This window comes from Danio rerio, chromosome 11, assembly GCF_049306965.1.
Source record: "Danio rerio strain Tuebingen ecotype United States chromosome 11, GRCz12tu, whole genome shotgun sequence".
NCBI classification, from domain to species: Eukaryota; Metazoa; Chordata; class Actinopteri; order Cypriniformes; family Danionidae; genus Danio; species Danio rerio.
Window position 1 is genome coordinate 17335844 of NC_133186.1, and position 18759 is coordinate 17354602.

Genomic DNA, 18759 nt, shown 5'->3' on the forward strand with positions numbered 1-18759 from the left:
TTTTTGCTCTAAGACTACGCAACAATTAAAGTTCGCTAATATCTCAGCAGCAAAATCCCAATCTGGGCTTATTGTGACAGACCCCAAAGATATTAACATAGAATATTAACCATTCTTTTTTCACTAACAGTTATAATTCTACTAATGGCATCCCTGACTCTTTTGTATCTTTTCTCTCCAATCACGATTTACCTAGGTTGTCAGATTCAGAATATTTGGCAGAGGCTTTACAAGAGCTGGAATCAGCAATTCGAGCTATGAACAAGGGTAAATCTCCAGGCATAGATGGTATTCCAATCGAATTGTATATTAATTTTTGGTCAGATTTAGGGCCCTTTATGTTAGATATCTGTATAGATATGGCCGCAGTGCAATGCAAGGAATGGAGAAGGTATGGAAAAGCAAGGACATCAGCATTGTAAAAAAGATCAGTGTAATCAATGCCATCGTTTTCCCAATCTTCATGCATGCATGTGAGAGCTGGACACTCAAGAAGAAAGACAGAAGGAAGATCTATGCTTTCGAATTGTGGTGCTGGAGGCAAATGATGTGCATACCATGGACAACGACAGGATCACAAACAAAACGATCCTGGAGCGTGTCAAACCAAATGTATCGCTAGAGGGCTAAATCACCAAGCAGCGGCTCTTGTTCTTTGGCAATAATAGCGAGTCAACTCCATGGAAACAGATTTAATGCTCGGTGCAGTCAGTGGATCAAGAAGAAGAGGGCGTCAGAGAACACAATGGCTGGACACAATCAAGACTAACACAAACTTGAACATGGAACAACTGAAAGAAGCAGTCAGAAATAGGAAAGCGTGGCAAATCACGTTCCATAAAGTGGCCGAAAGTCGGTGTCGACTGATTGGCTAATCATCATCATCATGTTAGATATGATACATTTTTTTCAGTTACAGAAGGCTCTTTTCATTAATCTATAAATATAGCTGTTATTTCTCTCCGGTTGAAAAAAATATAAAGATCCAACCTCTTGTTCTAGCTACCGGCCAATTTCTTTGATTGGGACTGATGTTAAATTATGCACTAAAGTACTATCTTGTTGTTTAGAAAAATTTATGAATATGCTAGTCCATCATGACCAAACAGGATTTATCAAATCTCGCTCCGCTATGGATAATTTGCGTATATACTTATGTTTAGCTCCTTTGAAGTATTATCGCTTAATGTTCAGCTTCCAGATACTATACAAAAACCTATGTTATCTCTCGCTTTAATCACCATATATAGACCCCCAGGACCCTATGTCAAATTTCTAAAAGAATTTTCTGATTTTATTTCTGACTTACTAGTCAAAACTGATAAAATGCTAATTGTAGGTGACTTTAACATCCACATAGATGACGCTAATGATACATTAGGGCTCGCGTTTATGGATTTAATACACTCACTTGGGATAAAGCAAAACGTTGTGGGTCCAACCCATCGCTTAAAGCATACATTAGATCTAATTCTGTCTTATGGAATCGAGGTTATTGACGTAGACATTATACCACAAAGTGATGATATTACTGATCACTACCTCTTACTATATAAGCTGTGTTTACCTGAAATCAGCAAACCCGCTCCAATACTCCGCCCTAGTAGAACTATTGTTCCGTCAACTAAAGATGAATTTATCAATAACTTACCTGATCTTTCTCTATTTCGTAATGCACCCGCAAACTCAAATGATCTTGATGTAGTAACCAGCAGTATGGATGCCATCTTTACTAGCACACTAAATACTGTGGCACCCATCAAATTAAAAAAGGCTAGAGAGATTAAAACTATACCATGGTATAATAGTCATACTCGTGCGCTCAAAACAGCAACCCGCGCCCTGGAACGTAAATGGAAAAAAACTAATTTAGAGGTCTTTAGAATTGCGTACAAAGACAGTATGTCCAGCTATAGGAGGGCTCTAAAATCTGCCAGGACCGAGCACCTGCGCAAACTGATAGAAAATAATCATAACAATCCTAGATTTTTATTTAACACCATCTCTAAATTAGCTAATAATCGGTCATCCTTGGAACAAACTACTCCACCGCAAATTAGTAGTGATGACTTCATGAATTTTTTCAGTAATAAAATAGAAGGCTTTAGACAAAAAATAGGAGATGCCAAACTTTCTGCACCGGCTTATACTCCAAATCCTGTAAATATTTCATTAAATCATAATAATAACCTACACTGCTTCAAAATCATAGAACATGAAGAGTTAGTAAAAATTATAAATAGCTCTAAACCAGCTACGTGTATGCTGGACTCAATTCCAACAAAATTACTGAAAGAGCTGCTACCTGCTATAGGAGAACCTCTTCTTAACATTATCAACTCTTCTTTATCTATAGGCCATGTTCCAAACTCTTACAAGCTAGCTGTTATTAAGCCTATTATTAAGAAACCACAACTAGACACCAACAACTTAGCTAACTATAGGCCTATTTCAAATCTTCCATTTATGTCTAAAATACTAGAAAAAGTTGTTTCCGCTCAATTATGCTCTTATCTGCAGACGAACAATATTTTTGAAGTGTTTCAGTCAGGTTTCAGGGCTCACCACAGTACAGAAACCGCCTTAGTGAAAATAACCAACGATTTACTCTTAGCTGCTGACCGAGGGTGCGTCTCGCTATTAGTTTTACTCGATCTTAGTGCGGCATTTGATACCATTGACCACAATATCCTCATAAATCGTTTAAAGTCTACAGGTGTCCAGGGACAGGCTCTACAATGGTTTAAGTCATACTTAACTGACCGCTACCAGTTTGTAAATCTTAATGGACAGCCTTCACAAATCTGCCCAGTAAAGTATGGGGTGCCTCAAGGATCAGTTTTAGGCCCTTTACTGTTTACAATTTATATGCTACCTATGGGAGACATTATTAGAAGACATGGGATCAGCTTTCACTGCTATGCAGATGATACTCAATTATATATTTCCACTAAACCTGACGAGACGTCTGAACTTTCTAAACTAACTGAGTGTATCAAAGATATCAAAGACTGGATGACCAACAATTTTCTTCTCTTAAACTCAGACAAAACAGAATTATTACTTATTGGGCCTAAATCTTGCACACAGCAGAACTCGCAACTCAATTTACAATTAGAGGGATACAAAGTTAGCTTTAGCTCTACTATAAAAGATTTGGGTGTCATATTAGACAGCAATCTAACTTTTAAAAACCATATATCCCATGTCACAAAAACTGCCTTCTTTCATCTGAGAAATATCGCTAAATTACGAAATATGCTATCCATCTCAGATGCAGAAAAGCTAGTCCATGCTTTTATGACTTCGAGACTGGATTACTGTAATGCTCTATTTGCTGGCTGCCCAGCATCCTCTATTAACAAACTTCAATTAGTACAAAATGCAGCTGCCAGAGTTCTGACCAGGTCCAGAAAATATGATCATATAACCCCAATTTTATCCTCCTTACACTGGCTGCCTGTTAAATTTCGTATTGAATTTAAAATATTACTTCTCACCTATAAAGCTCTAAATAATCTAGCTCCTGTTTATCTAACCAACCTTCTGTCTCGCTACGAACCAACTCGCTCCTTAAGATCTCAAAATTCAGGGCTTCTGGTAGTACCTAGAATAGCAAAATCAAGTAAAGGAGGTCGAGCCTTCTCTTTCATGGCTCCTACACTCTGGAATAGCCTTCCTGGTAACGTCCGAGGCTCAGACACACTCTCCCAGTTCAAAACTAGATTAAAGACCTATCTGTTTAGTAAAGCATACACTCAGTGCATCACCTAGCGGGTTCCACACTGGCTTCTACATCTTGCTTATATACACTATGAACAGCAGCTACGCTAATTATTCTCTTTATTCTCTATTTTCACCTGGGGATACTCATCCCGAGGTCCTCAGATTAGGCGGAGTCACTGATTGGATCCAAGACCAGCGACGTGATGATCCCAAGGATTCCATATTCGGGACCAGGCCATATCCTGAGCTGCTGCTGCGCTGATGGTCATGGGGAGTGGAGAACATGAGTCTGATTCCAGCGACGCTCCAGGGACAGACGAGTCTTCATTGAGGCCATCTTCCAGCATAAACCACGGCGAATGAATTTCTGCACAAGACTTTTGGCCAGCGGAGAAATTAAAATGGTCGTGCCCAACTGAGTCTGGTTCTCTCAAGGTTTTTTTTCTTCACTCCCATCAGGTGAAGTTTTTTTTCCCTCTCCGCTGTCGCCGCTGCCTCGCGTGGTTCGGGATTGGTGGAGCTGCGCATCGATGGATTTGCTCTTCGGTGTTTGAACTCTCAGTAGTGATTGGATCACACTGAACAGAGCTAAACTGAACTGAACTGAACTTAAACACTAAAACCTGAACCACACTATTCCAGTTACTATGACCATTTATGTGAAGCTGCTTTGACACAATCTACATTGTAAAAGCGCTGTACAAATAAAGCTGAATTGAATTGAAAGCTGATATTATATCATATTATTAATTCAACAGATATGTTATCTTCCCCCTCTGCAGTATTCTCTCGATGCAATGAAAGCTTTCGACTAGCTAGAACGGAACTATTTATGGGCAGTTTAACAACGTCGGGCCTAGGATTGAGTTTTATAAACATGATAAAAGTCCTGTATGCCAATCCAGCAGTTACTGTACTCACAGGCTCCGTTTGTTCCAATTCATTCTTTATACATCGAGGTACTCGTCAGGGTTGCCTGCTCTCTCCTCTCTTACTTGCCCTATCCTTGAAACCTTTAGCCCAAGTGGTCCAACAATCTGAAACTATTTCTACTATAATTATACAGAATACTCATCATCATATTTCTTTGTTTGCTGATGACATTTTAATGATTTTGGAGAAGTCAGCACATTCTATCCCTCACGTCTTAAAATTATTTGACCATTTTGAATCTCTCTCTGGGTTTAAAATGACTTGGAATAAGTCCTGTTTACTTTCCCTCAATTCAAAAATTGATCCGTTGTCCCTTCCTAAATCTATCGCATTGATTCAAAACTTTAAGTACTTGGGGATATAGCTGTGTATCCTTCCCTGCAGGAAATCATCTTAAAAAACTAAAACAGTATTCTAACTACTGTATCCGCAGATTTAGAAAACTGGTCGCGTCTTCCTACCTCTTTTCAGACACGTATATCAGTGATTAAAATGAATGTCCTCCCACGCATTAATTTCTTTTCTTCTCTGATTCCTCTCTCTCCACCGGTTGGCTACTGGAAGAAACTTGATGCATGTGTTTCATGATATATATGGGATGGGAAACGTCCTCACATTAAACTGACTACTTTACAACTATGTAGATTACACGGAGGTCTTTTTCCAATTTCAGACTGTACAAGCTTTTTCCCTCCACCTTTTATCAGTTTGGTTTGATCCTGATACTTCTGTGTCTTGGAGAGCAATTGAGGAATCTTTTGTTTATCCATATAAGTTGAATCGTATTTTTTTTTTCAGGGGTCCTGCTTAATGTAAATCTCAGTTTGGTCCTATAATAACCCATGTTTTCTCCGCATGGAGGGATGTAGAAAGATGTTTACAACTATTCACAAAATGACATAGGCATTCACCTATTTTCCGTAATAATAATTTTCTGTCAGGCGGTACTCCATTTCATTGTCCACAATGGTCTCATAATAAAGTAAACCCTTTAGGAGTTATCTATGATGACAGTGGTTTAAAATCCTTCCAGAACCTTAAAACTCAATATAATTTTCCAGGCACCTCCTTTTTTATGTTTCTGCGCATTAAATCAGCTCTTCTGGCTTATGGGGTATCTTGGAACTTTTTAACTATCCATTCACCCATTATGTAAATTCCTTCTGACAAATCTCCCTCGTCTGCTTCAGTTTATATATATATATATATATATATATATATATATATATATATATATATATATATATATATTTTTTTATAAAACACAGATCAATAATAGGATAAAACTCAAGATGCAAAAGATTTATTGTGTGAAGCACTTGCCTTGATTTCTGGTTTAGGTATGTACAAAGTTTTAGCCTGAATTGTTGAAGGTGCCTCTTCATCCAAGAACTTTAGCACAACATCAGCCTAGAAAAGACAAAACAATAACTTCAACTCCAAAATTCCAGAGTAAACAATATGTCAGTTCTGGATACCAGAAATAAAAAGACTAACTAACCACATTCCACAAAACGGGGTTCTCCAGTGTAGCATCTCCCACCATCAAGTAAAGAGCATAGGTGCCAGAGATAGAGTCAAACTCTGCCTTTCTTTCAGCTGTGTCCAGCTCAAACTTATACAAGTTCTTACTGTCAGGTTCAGCCACAAACACAACCTCCTGACCTGTCTTCTGGTTGTGCAACCTTACAAAAGTCTGAAAGCAAGAAAGTGAGATTAGCTCTTGGCTAACTTCAAGGCAAATATTTTTCATGTCAACTATCCATATATTAAAATGCATTTTAAAGTTAATACTATTTATCAATGCTTAAATTTTCCAAATGTTTTATTACTCAAGATTTATTACAAGACATCATTATGGCGAGTTCACATTGCACAATTGTAACCCTGATTTTCACTCAAGTTTTGTAAAAATCCCAAATTAGGGCATGTTTAAGTGAAGTGGGTACAAACGCCTATGAAATATTATGCATGCTAAATGTCTGGAGAAAAAAAAAAAACAAACACATCAGCAGAGCGACAGCCAATGAGAAAAAAACAGAAACAAAGAAAAAAGTTAAATTTGCTTGTTCAGCTGTGGCAGCAACTCAATTAAAATAATTATTTATTCACCTCCAACTGCAATGTGTTCTCGTTTTTTTTTTTGTTTTTTTTTGTAGAAAGTTTTACTCCTTTTCTCCTGGATTGTCGATTGCAAAATCCTGCTTTCCAGCATACATCTGTCTTTCTGTCTGTCTGTCCACAGTTGATGTCAGAATTAGCCCCCCTTTGATTTGTTTTTCTTCTTTAAATATTTCATAGAGGTTTAACAGAGCAAGGCAATATTCACAGTATGTGAGAATATTTTTTTTTCTCCTGGAGAAAGTCTTTTGTTTTATTTTGGCTAGAACAAAAGCAGTTTTAAATTTTTAACCCTATTTTAAAGGTCAAAATTATTAGCACCTTTAAGCTATATTTTTTCCATAGTATACAGAACAAACCATTGTCATACAATAACTTGCCAAATTACCCTAACCTGTGTAGTTAATCTAATTAACCTGGTTAAGCCTTTAAACATTACTTTAAGCTGTATAGAAGTGTCTAGAAAAATATTTAGTAAAATATTATTTACTTATTATTTAAAATAAATCAGTTATTAGAAATGAGTTATCAAAACAATTATTTTTAGAAAAGTGTTGAAAAAAAATCTCAATTAAACAAAATGGTGAAAAGAATAAATAGGGGGCTAATAATTCAGGGGCGGGCAATAATTCTAACTTTAACTCTATTCTTCAATCTATCTATCTATCTATCTATCTATCTATCTATCTATCTATCTATCTATCTATCTATCTATCTATCTATCTATCTATCTATCTATCCATCTATCCATCTATGAATCCATCTATGAATCCATCTATCTATCCATCTATCTATCCATCCATCTATCCATCCATCCATCCATCCATCCATCCATCCATCAAAAAAGCTTAGCGTTGAAGGTTTTAAACCTACAAAATATTCTAAAAAAAAGCTGTCATTTAAATAAAAATTAAACTATTTACTACTTTTAACCATTTATAATTAGCATACAAGAAGTTTATATTATTGACAATACAAGTTAAAAAATCTTATACAATTACAGTGAAAGTAATAAAGAGACCTTTTTCATGATGATTTATTTTATTTGCGATGGGGGTCGCATAATTTATCCGGAAACAGCAATTGGCAGTTGGCAGCCATCTTCCAGCCTCCACCACGGCGACTGAAGCTCTGCACAAGACTTTTGGCCAGCGGAGAAATAAAAATGGTCGTGCCCAACTGAGTCTGGTTCTCTCAAGGTTTTTTTTCTTCACTCCCATCAGGTGAAGTTTTTTTTCCCTCTCCGCTGTCGCCACTGCCTCGCATGGTTCAGGATTGTTAGAGCTACGCATCGATGAATTTGCTCTTCAGTGTTTGAACTCTCAGTAATGATTAAATCACACTGAACTGAAATAAACTGAACTTAAACACTAAAACCTGAACCACACTGTTCCAGTTACTATGACCATTTATGTGAAGCTGCTTTGACACAATCTACATTGTAAAAGCGCTATACAAATAAAGCTGAATTGAATTGATTTCAATATCAGATCATTAACAGTTCATTTCATATGCGTATCTTCTCCATTAATCCATGAGAAATACATGTTGTGGCATACAGTTTCATATGCGTGTCAGACTGTGATTGCGTGACAGAGTCGTGAATTATTGAATGCTAAGCTTTGTGTTATGAGTTTTGTTATTGAGTTGTGCAATGTAAACACAACAGCAATCTGACAACTATGAAAATCACGCAGTGTGAACTCAGCCTTCATTCCATCGTTTTAAAAGTATGAACCAGGCATGTTCTTTTAAATACTGGCCTGGTTATTTGTACAGTCTAAAATTCATCAGAATTCAGAATCACCTGATGAGGGGTAAGTTCCACGCCTGTGATCTCATCTACTAACTGGAAGGTCATTACAAAGTTTTGATGGCTATCAGCCATAAAAGATGATTTGGCTTTAGTTGGATATTCAACTCTGAAACACAGAATTTAGCACAAACATCAGCACAATTAGACAATTAAATAAAAATAAACTAAAAATAGATGATGACCTTGTTGTTTTGGGGCCAATGCTCTGGTCCTTGTCCACCACAGATAAATCCATATTGTTAATTGCAACCCTGGTGGAGACCTTTACTTTGAGCTGAGAAAGTAAATAAAAAGCTTTAAAAGATACAAAACTATGAAATTGTTGTAATATAAAAAAACAACATTCAGACATTTGAACATTCTGTGAAAACTAAATAAATTAAATTGCAGCAATTACGAAAGAGGCCATTATATTTAAAAACTCTCCACAGCAAATGTTACATTCTCTTGACCTTAAACTGCACACTAAACAGTCAGAGCAATTATTCTTTACATATCTACAAAGTGAATGAAAGATGAACTTGACCAATTGCACACATAAATGTTCAGTGAATGAAGAAATTAATACAGTTCATTGCAACAATTATGAATTAAAGGTTAAGGTCAACACTTTGAATATGTAAATTATGAGCACCCATGGCAAGAGAAAAAGATTCAGTTAAGTACCTCAACATGGTTGGCAACAAATCGGCGGTCACCAGCAATGGCAACAGAGAACTGGTAATAGCCACTCGTTGGTTGGTTGGCCATGAAATTCAATTCAAAAATCCCACTGTGAATCAGAAAAACTGGTATTAACCAAAAAGTATATTTATACAAATACAAAACAGGCTTTCCTTTTTGGATTATGCATGGCTAAATTATCTTTGATTTAGAAATGTGTGCAATAAATGAGCTAACTTTGATATAATACAAACATGAAGCACAACTGTGCTTGCTTGACAAGCAGACAAACCTAATTGTTTTACACATCAAACATGCAGATTAGAACTGCTGTTTACCATATCTGATGTGAATCATGTATTGAGAACTGTAAATGCTGATTTGTAAATAAAAGCCTAAACTAAATTAAATCATCATTTGATGCATTGTCTCTCTTAAAAAGAATTGGATTAAGCCATTAATTGACTAATTAAAATCTTAAATGTACGTTATGCAATTAATTATATGCAATTAGAATTATCTGATAAAATTAATTTAAAATTAAAATTTTAAATTTTAAAATTAAAATATCAACATGAGAGTGATCAAGTAATGACCTAATTTACATTTGAGTAAATCTTTTAAATGAAGAAATGGAAGATCTTATTAATGATTGCACTGATCTTATCTGTAGACATTTTGTTTTAAACAGTTTTTGAACCATCAACATTAAAAAAATAAAAATAAAATTGTCATATAAAACACATACTCTCTGAAGGTAAAGGGTGCCTGGCTTAGGATTGCAGATTTTGAGGACACAGAACTGGCAGACTCCACCAGCACGCTGGCTGAACTCAATGGCTGGCACAAGACATCTGTCACCTGAAGCTGAATTGACAGTACAGAAAAAAAACAGATCATTACAGGACTCTGCATCAAATCCTAAAAAGCCACATCAAAACTACAGACAACCAAGTTTGAATTTAGATTTTTTTTTTCCATTTTAAACCAGTTGCTAGTTTGAAGCTAATGCTATTGTGAGGTCAGTGTTGTTTTGAATGGAGAGTCAAGTTTGTGGATGTTTTGAGAGCTAGGGTCTCAAGTGGAGAAAGGGCACTTTTATCATTTACATTTTTTTAGCGTCTGACACATTAAATATAGCAAAATATATATTTTTCAGAAATTTATTTTAACATGTGCGAACAAAAGCATACAGAATGTAACACAACCTAGATATATCATCAAATTTGCACACAACTGCAGCATTTCCAACAAAATAGAAAAACAGTATATACTAAAAAACGAATTAAAGCTGCAAGCAGCATTGTGGGGCCCAAGCCCTTGTGGCACCACCATCTTTGTGACTTCATGAAAAGTGCACTAGCTAGCTAGTGATGGGCTGGTATCAGATTCTGGGGAATTGGGGAGGTTAGGGATATATATATGTATGTATGTATATATATATATATATATATATATATATATATATATATATATATATATATATATATATATATATATATATATATATATATATATATATATATATATGTGTGTGTGTATATATATATGTGAGAGAGAGAGAGAGAGAGAGTGAGAGAGAGAGAGAGAGAGAGAGAGAGAGAGAGAGAGAGAGAGAGAGAGAGAGACAAAACGCGCCAAAGCCCGAAACTGAAAGCGAGACGTGACTTTTAAGGGGTTGTTTCATATGGATTTATTAATCATTCTTACTGTTCAGTGATCGCAAACTGCCGTAGTTTATTAAAGACGCAAACCTCTCACTGCACGTCAGCTGCGCGCCTTCAGCAGACCTCCTCCTTCCTGCAGCACGAGAGCTTTATGATTGTTTATGCGCGCCAAAAGTGGCGGATCTGTCCGGTAAAATATCTGACTGCGTGTCACCGCATCCCTAAGGACTGTTTGGCGAAATATTTGACTGCATATCAATGCATAACAAACGACTGAAAGGATATAACTAGAGAACTCTCCACTGTGCTACTGGATGAGAGCGTATGGCAAGCCGTTTTAGCATTTAAACCTTGTTCAGACTATCCATAAATATATTTAGAGATATCTCTAATTATATTTTGACTTGTCATAATTATAATTCGACTAGTCAGATTGGAAATATCTGCAAATATATTATGACTGACTAGTCATATTCCTCCATTGACTTCCATTGAAAAATATTTGCAGATATCTCTAAATAAGTTGACTAGTCACAATTGTAATTAGAGATATCTCCAAATGAATTTTGACTAGTCAAAAATCCAATTCAAGATATCTACAACTGTAATTAGACTTTTAGTAAATTAATTAGAGATATCTTCAAATATATTTGTAAATATCTCTAAATATGATGAATTAAAGATATCTCTAAATGTATTATGACTCGTAAAAACTCAGAGATATCAATTACAATTGTTACTAGTCAAAATTCATCTGATTTCGTACTAGTACAATTCTAATTGCAGATATGTCTAATTGTCATTCTGAGTAGTGGAATTATAATTATGACTAGTCAAAATATAATTAGAGATATCTCTAATATATTTATGGAGTCAGAACAAAGATTTAAATGCTAAAAAGGCTTGCCATAGAGAACGCTTCTCACTGAACAGAGCACCGCGCAACCTTATGTAATGTATTATCACATGCACTAAAAGCATCCTAAAAGCATTAACACAGCCACATTCTGCCCCAGCAAGTCAGTTTCAAACATAAAAAAAAACAAACAAACAAACTTTGTGTCTTTTTTTGTGGCTGGCAGATGATAATAGCAGTGCTGTATCTTTTAGTATTATATAGAATACTTTTGTTCTGCCAGATCTCCCGGGCAGGGTTTTATTTAGATTTATTTAGCTAATTTTAGTTTTTGGAATTCTGTCCATTGGAAAGAAGTTCCTTCAGAAGAAGAACAGTTTTTTGAAGTATTATTTGTTTTTATTCTGTCTATTCAGTGTCCTTCATCAAGAAGGGTGGTGGTGGGGTTCATAATATTCACAATGGTATTTTATTAGTTGTTGGTTTAACCATGGATGAGATAATGGCTTCTATGTTATATTCTTTTCAATGACATTTCTTATCACATGTTCAAAAACAACAGCCAATATTGCATATCTATAATTTATATAATGGGTATAATTAAACAATACTTTCACTATAACGTAAATTAGAAGTGTAATAGAAAAAATATATATTTTTGCGGCATTTTGAATTTTACTCGAATACAAATACAAATACTTTTCCCCCCTCAACAAATACAAATACCGGCTGCTCCGCACATCCCTAATATATATATATATATATATATATATATATATATATATATATATATATATATATAAAGCGCTACACAGCAATGGCGTTAAAGTTGTAGGTAACCCTTTCAATAGATAGGCACATCGCTTCACCTCAAAGGTTATTCATTATTTTTGTTCATTTTGTAGATAACAGACCGACAAAAAACAAGATACAAATTGCGCAAAACGAAATTCGTTCCAAGAATTTTTTTTTCCCGACAAAAATATATGAATTGTATATTTTTGAGCGTCCCCATCTGCTACACAACTGTGCTTGTTTCGCTCCACGGGAAAAAAGGATTTAATTATTGCTCCACTGTAATTGCTGCTACATAAAGCCCTGTGATATATTGGCTACATTTTTTATAAACTTCTTTATACAAAATTATTATATGCTATAGCATACTTTAAATACGTCAACATATATGCGATTGTTGTCTCATCACCATGGTCGCAGCATGCGCATCTGTTTAGCCTATAGCTTCTGCTTACTGTAAAACCTATATTAATATACTGGTATTCCTGAGGATAGTTTAACTACTTCACAAAACTCCGTCACCCGAACTCAGCGTGAGAGAGGAGAAAAGGAGAAAAGTGCAGCACTAAGGTAAAATCATATTAAAATAAACTCACAGCGGTTTATCATAAACTTTTTATTGATAATTTTTCTCACAATTGACAGCAAGAACGAACGCAGAAGCGATGTCTGATTGACAAGCAGCAGCAACATGTTCAAAAGAATCTATAACGCCAAATAGGATGAATCTGTGCCGCATTTTTTAAACGTACTATCTATATTTAGTTGTTCGCTTGTACGGTGGCTCTGTACTATCAAAACACCTCTAAAAAGGCTTTTTCGGACATGACGTATTTGTACGTGTGTACATCACTCTAACACGTTTTATTCAATACCATTTGTGCTGGTTTCAGTACTTAGCTCTTTCATTTTAATCTTATTTAAATAAATTTAACTTGCTTGTTGATTAAATCCCATTTTGTTATTTAACCTTATTAATTTATGCAACAGTCAAGTTGCATATTAATTTGCTATGAAGAAAAGGAAGTAACGTATTTTTTGCATACTGATTTATGTGAAATCGTGAATATAGGTCTATAATTACCTTGCAATTTTTAAGTTAAAGCTATTTTGCTTTGAGTATAGACTATTTAGTTCATAAGAGCAGTTCAATCTTTTATGAAGTTTGATGTTTAAAAACATACCACTTTAAAATATTTATAAATATTGGCCAATACATATCGGCTATCTGCCTCCAAGTCTGAAGAATTATCGGTATCGGCCAAAAAAATCCATATCGGTGCATCCCTAATATATATATAAATATATAAATATTTATACAACAGTTCTGTCTGGTTCTCAGCATCAGCAACTAAGCAGCCATCTTACTGCATCAGCAACTAAGCAGCCACTGTCTTTAAATAAAGAAACATGCAGAATCACATCAGCAGCTCATTGTTCATCTTTAACTCATACACTGGCTCTACTCTCCTCCACAACGGTGACACAGTAAGAAATTTGCTTCAGTTCTTACAGTAAAATACTGTTTTTTCCTTTATTGAACGGTAAACTACTGGTAGCTGTGGTTGCTAGCAATCTACTGTTTTTTTACAGTCTATTTACGTAGTTTAAATTAACAGTATATTGCTGTTAAAATAAATTTTTACACTTTTACCTCACACCTTTAACCCTTTAAACCCCAGTGTATATACTTTAGTTTTAATTGAAGTGTCCACACTACTGAGTGTTCAAGAAACATGTAGCAAAGCTGAAGTAAATTAATTCATTAAATGACTGATTAAATGATAATTGAGGATTAGCGATGAAAAAATAAAGAAATACTGAAGGGAAAAAACAAGAACAGAACATACAAAAAACTGCAATTTTAGTCACAGCTTTGTAATGAAATAACCTGAAGGTTAACAAATGATTAAATTGTTTAAATTATCAGTGGATGATTAAACAACTCTACAAACATCATCACCAGCTATACTCATTACTTAAACGTTTTCTTTTGTATAACATCTACTAAAGTTCTTCTTTAGAGAAAGGTTAACATTTTACAATCACCATCATGGAGAACAGTTTTCTTTAGTTGGGCTCTTAGCCCTGACATTTTTATTATTAATATATTTTGGCTGCTGCAATTGTTAAGAACTTTGTTTAAAAAGCTCTTTTGATGTGGCAAGCCAGCCAAAAACCTAAATAAGATCTGGTGATGATCATGTTGCTATTAAATGTCAGAGTCTGTTCTAATTTAATATAATATAATTTACTGCTACTATTCAATGTTTAATCTATTGTTCCACATCTTGGAAAAAAACTCTTTGCTTGCACTCAAACAGACATCAATAATCAGCATATGAACCTCAATAATGGTGACAACTAATAAAATTAACAGTTTAACTCACAAACAGGCAACTGAAAGTCTAAACATAAACAAAAGCAGAATAAAACGCGAATAAAGAAAACTGTAAGACCATTATACTACATTTATTCACACCGCAATGCATGCTGGGATATTTGCACTGTGCCACACCCAGCATGCATTGCAGCATGAAACATTTGAGTTGTTAACATTGTTGAGGTACAAGGTCTGATTCATGAGGTCTGAGTGCGTCTTTGTCTTAACCAAACTGTTTCTGTATGTTATACTGTAAAGTAATTACGTATGTATCTTATCTGTTTCCATTTATTAGTTAAAATTAATATCTGCAACTAAGCATAAAAATTGTTGCATAAGGCCTTTTATCCAGACCTATACCAATCAGAACAATTATCAAAACAAATTTCAGACAAATAAATTTATCTATCCATTGAATTGCTAACTTTATTGCTATAGTAAGTGTTTTGTAAACTGTAATACGGCAGGCACTTTTTTCCAGGGGTTTCAGTACAGCGTAACCGCGTGGTCTATCTGTGAATTTGCATAGGTCACGGATCATGCGCAGATTGTGAAAACAGCCGTTTGATTCAGATACCTGTACGTATTCGCAGGGGTTTCGTGTCCAATGCCTTTTATATGCAGTACAAAATAGCTGTCCTGATCGCAGGTGTTTCATGTGAAGTCAGTGTATGTTATATTAAACAAATTAACTTAAGATACCTCTCAGATTACATTAATACTGTTATAACTTAAGATAGCTACCTGTCCCTATCCCACGGCTTTTGTGTCAAATACTTTATATTTCATATACAGTAACATCAGATACCTGTCCTGAAGCCAGGGGTTGCATGTATAATTACTTTTATATTAGTTAACATCAGATACCTGTCCTGATCCCAGGTGTTTCATGTATGATCACTTTTATATTATATACATTAACATCAGGTACCTGTCCTGATCCCAGGTGTTTCATGTATGACCACTTTTATATACAGTAACATCAGATACCTGTCCTAATCCCAGGGGTTTCATGTATGATCACTTTTATATTATATACAGTAACATCAGATACCTGTCCTGATCCCAGGTGTTTCATGAATGATCACTTTTATATACAGTAACATCAGATACCTGTCCTGATCCCAGGGGTTTCATGTATGATCACTTTTATATTATATACATTAACATCAGATACCTGTCCTGATCCCAGGTGTTTCATGTATGATCACTTTTATATTATATACAGTAACATCAGATACCTGTCCTGATCCCAGGGGTTTCATGTATGATCACTTTTATATATATTACTATCAAATACCTGTCCTGATCCCAGGGGTTTCATGTATGATCACTTTTATATTATATACAGTAACATCAGATACCTGTCCTGATCCCAGGTGTTTAATGTATGATCACTTTTATATTATATAAAGTAACATCAGATACCTGTCCTGATCCCAGGCGTTTCATGTATGATCACTTTTATATACATTAACATCAGATACCTGTCCTGATCCCAGGGGTTTCATGTATGATCACTTTTATATTATATACAGTAACATCAGATACCTGTCCTGATCCCAGGTGTTTCATGTATGATCACTTTTATATATATTAACATCAAAGACCTGTCCTGATCTCAGGGGTTTCATGTATGATCACTTTTATATATATTAACATCAGATACCTGTCCTGATCCCAGGGGTTTCATGTATGGTCACTTTTATATTAGTTAACATCAGATACCTGTCCTGATCTCAGTTGTTTTGTGTATGATGACTTTAAATAAAAATAGAAAATAAATATGAGTTATGTTAATTAACTAAGATCGAGAAAGAAAAAATAACCACGATTTATTACAGAAAATGTGGTATTTATTTGTTTAAACATGACTGAATACCATATTTTAAACTACAAAAACACGGTTAATCTTACCACAACCATTATTATTTGGTTTAAAATGGAAATACAAAAGCCCAAAGACAGTAAAACGGAGTAAAACGAGGCCAGCTGTTTTTGCTAATGAAATCTTTAAAATATAACATTATAAAAACAAAAAAATAACCTGTATGATTGTTTTTGTCCCTCGTTATCCACCGGGGTAGGTTTTTTATCCATAATCATCCTGTTTGAAATGACCGGGATAAAAAAGAACCTGTACTGCGCATGATCGGTGACCTCTCAGTATTGTTTTTTTTAAGGGGGCGTTTCCCAAACATCGACCGAGCCACGCCCATTTTACGTCGTGGTAATGAAACCCCTGGAATTTAGTGCATGCCACTGTAATACAGCAGTTGAAGAGTCAAAATTAATGAGTTCAAGGGTAATGAGCCCAACTAAACCAGCCCCTCACTCCATTACGGTGACACAAAAAAACACCTACATTTCTGTTGGATCTCAATGAGAATGGTATATAAGTCAAAGCAGTCAGTAATAAGTGTGTCTGCTGTTGTTTGTGGAGTTGTTTAAAGATTCTCTGCTGAGACTGAAGGTGTTTTATTTTGTTTAATGCTGTAACTCAAGTCACTATTTGTGTTTCTTGTTTCTTTCCTTCAGTGAATGTGATTATAAACAGCAGGTGTTCATCAGTGTCTGATTTCACTCATTAGTCGTTATTACTCTGTCAGGTGAACTATATTAGTGGACTAGTGTATGGAATAGTATGGAGAGCGTCATGGGGGAGTGGAGAGCATGAGACTGATTCCAGTGACGCTCCAGGGACAGACGAGTCTTCGCTGAGGCCAGCTTCCAGCCTCCACCGCTGAGACTGCAGCTCTTCACAAGACTTTTGGCCAGCGGAGAAATTAAAATGGTCGTGCTGAACTGAGTCTGGTTTCTCTCAAGGTTTTTTTTTTCTTCCTATTGGTAAAGTTTTTTTCCCTCTCCGCTGTCGCCACTGGCTTGCATGGTTCAGAATCTGTAGGGCTACACATCGATGGATTTGGTCTTCAGTGCTTGGATTCTCAGTAATGACTTTAAACCACACTGAACTGAGCTAAACTAAACTGAACTTAAACACTAAAAACTGAACTACCCTGATCCAGTTACTATGACCATTTATGTGAAGCTGCTTTGACACAATATACATTGTATACAAATCAAGCTGAATTGAACTGAATAGTGAACAAGGGCACAGAGTGCGATTTCAAACACAGACTTTAAAAACGTCAAATCTAAACTGTTAGCTCACAGTTTTCTGTTGTTGGTTACTTCCTTTTTAAACAGAATATTACTGTTTTAGTGAAAAAAAAACATTATTTTACCGTAGAATCTGATCGTTTTTTTAACAGCAATGTTTTAAAGTGCAAACTCTTATTGACAAATATGTCAATCAAATCAAAAACAAATTATTTGCTTACTTTGTGGATTTTCAGAAAGCGTTTGATTTAATTTGGCATGAAGGTCTGCTGTCTAAACTTCTAGAATCCGGTATTGGCGGTAAAACATACAACATAATAAAAAAAAATGTATTCAAACAATCAGTGCGCAATTAAAATTGGAAATTAAGCTAACAGAATTCTTCACTCAGGGACGGGGTGTAAGACAGGGCTGTCACTGTCATCAACCCTCTTCAATATTTACATCAATCAATTAGCAATGCTCATAGAGCAAGCAGATACGCCGGATCTCACGCTATATAACTCAAGTGTAAAGTTCCTGCTGTTTGCAGATTATCTGGTGCTGCTGTCGCCAACAGACGAAGGTCAGCAGCAGCAGCTGGATATCCTGCACAGCTTCTGTCAGACCTAAGCCCTGATCGTTAACTCAAAGAAAACCAAAACCCTAATATTTCAGAAAAAAAACCCTTATGTCAGGG

General features: G+C 35.3%; 1 protein-coding gene across 3 annotated transcripts in view; it reads right to left on the minus strand.

The window, feature by feature from the left end:
- Positions 1-18759, minus strand: part of rpn2 (ribophorin II) — a 111436-nt gene that overhangs the window by 53062 nt on the left and 39615 nt on the right. For all 3 annotated transcript variants that reach the window (XR_012386713.1, NM_212748.1, XM_073915541.1), the window contains 6 exon segments: positions 10008-10126; positions 9263-9368; positions 8779-8870; positions 8588-8702; positions 6161-6355; positions 5983-6069 (listed from right to left, as the gene is read on the minus strand). Coding sequence is in view for 2 of the 3 variants with exons in the window: in NM_212748.1 (NP_997913.1) it covers positions 5983-6069; positions 6161-6355; positions 8588-8702; positions 8779-8870; positions 9263-9368; positions 10008-10126 (714 nt within the window). In the remaining variant the exon portion in view is untranslated.